The sequence below is a fragment of the Oncorhynchus masou genome, unplaced genomic scaffold (assembly GCF_036934945.1).
Source record: "Oncorhynchus masou masou isolate Uvic2021 unplaced genomic scaffold, UVic_Omas_1.1 unplaced_scaffold_2082, whole genome shotgun sequence".
In the NCBI taxonomy this organism is placed as follows: domain Eukaryota; kingdom Metazoa; phylum Chordata; class Actinopteri; order Salmoniformes; family Salmonidae; genus Oncorhynchus; species Oncorhynchus masou.
The window spans coordinates 955-5,483 of NW_027008564.1; the positions used below are offsets into that span (position 1 = coordinate 955).

Below are 4,529 nucleotides of genomic sequence, written 5' to 3' on the forward strand. Positions count from 1 at the left end.
CTGATATAGACAGTGATGGTGTAGAGATGACAGGTTAACAGCCTGATATAGACAGTGATGGTGTAGAGATGACAGTGATGGTGTAGAGAGCAGGTTAACAGCCTGATATAGACAGTGATGGTGTAGAGATGACAGGTTAACAGCCTGATATAGACAGTGATGGTGTAGAGATGACAGGTTAACAGCCTGATATAGACAGTGATGGTGAGCAGGTTAACAGAGATGACAGGAGCAGGTTAACAGCCTGATATGAACAGTGATGGTGTAGAGATGACAGGTTAACAGCCTGATATGAACAGTGATGGTGTAGAGATGACAGGAGCAGTGGAATAGAGATACTAAGGGCAGGCAGAGGAAATTCGGGGAGGGGAGGACGGCAGGACGGGACAGAAGGGAGGAGGCTATTTTTACAACATTAAGTGTTGGACACAGTCTGTTGAATAAGACCTTAAATGTGATAGGAACGCATCCAACAGGAAAGTGTGATTATTGCCAGGAATACAGAGACCGTGGAGCATGTGTCAGTGTGGGCAGTGTGTCAGCATGTGTCAGTGTGGGCAGTGTGTCAGCATGTGTCAGTGTGGGCAGTATGAGAGGGAAAGAGAGAGGCCGAGATGTCGTATGATGGCAAAGGGAATACAGAGACCGTGGAGCATGTGTCAGTGTGGGCAGTGTGTCAGCATGTGTCAGTGTGGGCAGTGTGTCAGCATGTGTCAGTGTGGGCAGTGTGTCAGCATGTGTCAGTGTGGGCAGTGTGTCAGCATGTGTCAGTGTGGGCAGTGTGTCAGCATGTGTCAGTGTGGGCAGTGTGTCAGCATGTGTCAGTGTGGGCAGTGTGTCAGCATGTGTCAGTGTGGGCAGTATGAGAGGGAAAGAGAGGCCGAGATGTCGTATGATGGCAAAGGGAATACAGAGACCGTGGAGCATGTGTCAGTGTGGGCAGTGTGTCAGCATGTGTCAGTGTGGGCAGTATGAGAAGGAAAGAGGCTGAGATCTAGTATGATGGCAAAGGGAATACAGGAAATTCGTTTCAAGATTATATTGAGTAGAACGCCTTTTTTTATATAGTCTCAAATATGTTGTTATATTTGAGACGAGAGCAACGGGTCTGGCAGGTAGGGTTTAGTTTCTCCCTGTCTCCTGCGACCCACACTCCAGTACAGTAGTCGGCGGTAACGCACCATCATTTTGGTTGTCAACCGCAGATAAACCCCACCGGAGAAGAAGAAGAGACTCCGCCTTGTCTTCGTTTATTTTTGTTGTGAGGATGTTTGCCTGCTAGCAAGCATTTCTGGTATTTATAAATACAATTATGTGATTGACTATTTTAGAGCAGCTAACAGTCAGGTATAACATTATTCTGTTATTCCAGATAATTTAACATCACTTATTGCCCGAACTCACTCAGATCTACTTAGGTGAAGGAGACGGAATGAACATGTCAAGCTCACCAGCATGGTAACTACCTAAAGTCAATTTTTTTACTAGCCAGCTAACGTTAAACTCACAATTTACTAGTAATAATATATTTTTTACCCCAATCATGAGTGAAGAGGAGAGTAACACGTCAGCGGGTTACAACAATAAGGACTCGAGCATTATCCTCACCAAAGACGGACAGACGTACTACGTTGACAAGAGCGGTGTTGTCGACAGTAGAAATGTAGTCACACGTCAAGAGTCGGACCATAACATGTTCTCCTACGATATGGGTGGTACCGAAGAGGAGAGCGATGTTTTGGACACGTCGGACCCGCGGGATAACGCTGCGAGTCCCGAAGAACTCAACGACGACGACGATGATGAAGAAGGCTACGGGGATAGCGATAACATTTCAAAGACTTGTACATACGACGGGTGCACGGAAACTACGACCCAAGTAGCCAAGCAGCGGAAGCCGTGGATGTGTAAAAAACACCGCAACAAGATGTACAAAGACAAATACAAGAGGAAGAAGAGCGACCAGGCGATGTCCACTAGCAAACCAGATGTAAGAATGCATCTGACTAACACACAAACAGATATACACAAACACGTTGCAATATATGTGCATGATTTTGTTCCAGCCCAGTATTAATACATATCCAACTATTATATATATATATGTGTGTGTTTAATTGTCTGTTATATTTAGTACAAAACCTTGCTGTGGATCCTCAAGACTAGGACTAGAGAGTTCTGATCTAGTCTAAACAATGTGATGGCTATATGTTGAACTATAGTGTGTGTGTGTGTGTGTGTGTGTGTGTGTGTGTGTGTGTGTGTGTGTGTGTGTGTGTGTGTGTGTGTGTGTGTGTATACACTTGTTTGTGTTGATCAGGAGAGCTTGGAGGAGAGGCCTGTATCTGTGAACAAGCAGCGTCTTGGTACCGTGGGGACCGGCCGGCCAGACCCTCCCTCATCGAACAGGTGCTCAACCAGAAGAGACTGGTGAGTCATGGACACAGATGCACAGACAGACGGTAAATACTGACTGACTGACTAAATACTGACTGACTGACTGACTGTAAATACTGACTGACTGACTAAATACTGACTGACTGACTAAATACTGACTGACTGACTGACTGACTGACTGACTGACTGACTGTAAATACTGACTGACTGACTGACTGACTGACTGACTGTAAATACTGACTGACTGTAAATACTGACTGACTGACTGACTGTAAATACTGACTGACTGACTGACTGTAAATACTGACTGACTGACTGTAAATACAGACTGACTGACTGACTGACTGACTGTAAATACAGACTGACTGACTGACTGACTGACTGACTGTAAATACTGACTGACTGACTGTAAATACTGACTGACTGACTGTAAATACTGACTGACTGACTGACTGTAAATACTGACTGACTGACTGTAAATACTGACTGTAAATACTGACTGACTGACTGACTGTAAATACTGTCTGTCTGTCTGTCTGTCTGTCTGTCTGTCTGTCTGTCTGTCTGTCTGTCTGTCTGTCTGTCTGTATTAACTGTCTGTCTGTCTATACTGCTGTAGTTATGCCAGTTCACCCACATCTCTAGCTGTTGCAAAATAGGTCTAAATTATGAATTCAGACAATGCATTAAATATCACACTAACGTGTCTCTGTGTCTCTGTGTGTCTCTGCGTCTCTGTGTGTGTGTTCTGTCCCCAGTCTCTGCTGAGGAGTCCTGAGGTGATCATGTTTTTACAGCAGCAGCAGCGTCTCCTGGCCACCCAGAGCCTCAGCCAATCACAGCCTCACTTCCAGGGCTGCTAACGGCAACAGCGGGAGGAGCCAGCTTCTCTGGGTGTTCTGGAACTATTTCCCTGATTCCATCTATGATTCTGACAGGAGAAGGACCATAGAGATCCTATTCAATTCCTAATTCTGTGAGAAGGATTGACTCATTAGAAATAGAATACTAGAATGGACCTTCTTATGATGAGATACAGATCAGCCATGTTGGTCAGTGAGTGTTGTGATAAGATGTTGTGTAAAACAATGACTTTGAAGAATGTATCTGCACTGTATGTTTGTTAGCCAGCATGTTTTACATTTACATTTAAGTCATTTGGCAGACGCTCTTATCCAGAGCGACTTTTAGAGGAATGATTAAATACATGTTTTTAATGAACTACCCAAAATGCCCAACATTATATTCAAACAATGCAGTCAATCTACAGCCAGACACTTTCTGAAATCAGTCCATGATAGGATTTAGACAAGTTGTAAATGCAACAAGTACTGAAATTCATTCACAACCTTCCAATATATATTTTTTGTGACATTTATGGTCTGTTGAAATATATTTTAGAGGTTGTTTTATACAGAACATGTGTATACAAACATCAGTATAAACTGTATTTATAACTATATGACAATAGTTGATGTTGATTCAATTACACAACTTGTGATATATCACATCTTTTATTTTCCTACATAAGTAAAAAATCAGGAAATGTGTCACCTATGCCTCTACTGCTATTCATTCCAATTAGACTGGTTTTGTATTTGTCCCTGACCAAAATGGCTGTCATTTCATTCTATTCTGGAACCTTGAGGGACTATGACATAGCCCCTCTAGTAATTGAATAGGATCTCCGTGGTCCTTAGAAACTGTACTATTATCATCAATGACCGAGCTTCCATGATCAATCAATAAATAATTTATACCATACATGAACCTGTTAGTGCCAACAACATGAACATGTTTCACTCTTATCAGCTAAAAACACACGTCTGTGTTTTATTTTGTATTGTCATCTATGTTCTCGTGTTGTTAGCTATTAAGTTATTTCAAGAGGACCGGCCTTGGCTTCTTGCTCAAATCTATTACATTTTAAAACCAGACCCAACATATACTAAAAGTCAATGATATAATTTGATTAACTTCTGCTGATAACTTGGCAGCAAATACTAGTGTGGTTGCTAAAATGGCTAATTTATCAAGTCTGAATTCACTATCAGTTTGTTTTTTTACGTGACAATCATGCTTCTTGGCGTGCGGTGACGTGTGTGTGTGTTCATGCACACCATAGCATGGTT

General features: G+C 42.5%; 1 protein-coding gene across 1 annotated transcript; it reads left to right on the forward strand.

Annotated features, from left to right (window-relative positions):
- Nucleotides 1-1,278: 1,278 nt before the first annotated feature.
- On the forward strand, nucleotides 1,279-4,492 carry LOC135532878 (regulatory factor X-associated protein-like). Its single transcript, XM_064960303.1, is given in 5 exon segments — nucleotides 1,279-1,294; nucleotides 1,409-1,990; nucleotides 2,321-2,369; nucleotides 2,372-2,430; nucleotides 3,156-4,492. Coding segments are annotated over 4 exon segments (660 nt in total). The 5' UTR covers nucleotides 1,279-1,294; nucleotides 1,409-1,543; the 3' UTR covers nucleotides 3,261-4,492.
- The last annotated feature ends 37 nt before the right edge of the window (nucleotides 4,493-4,529 follow it).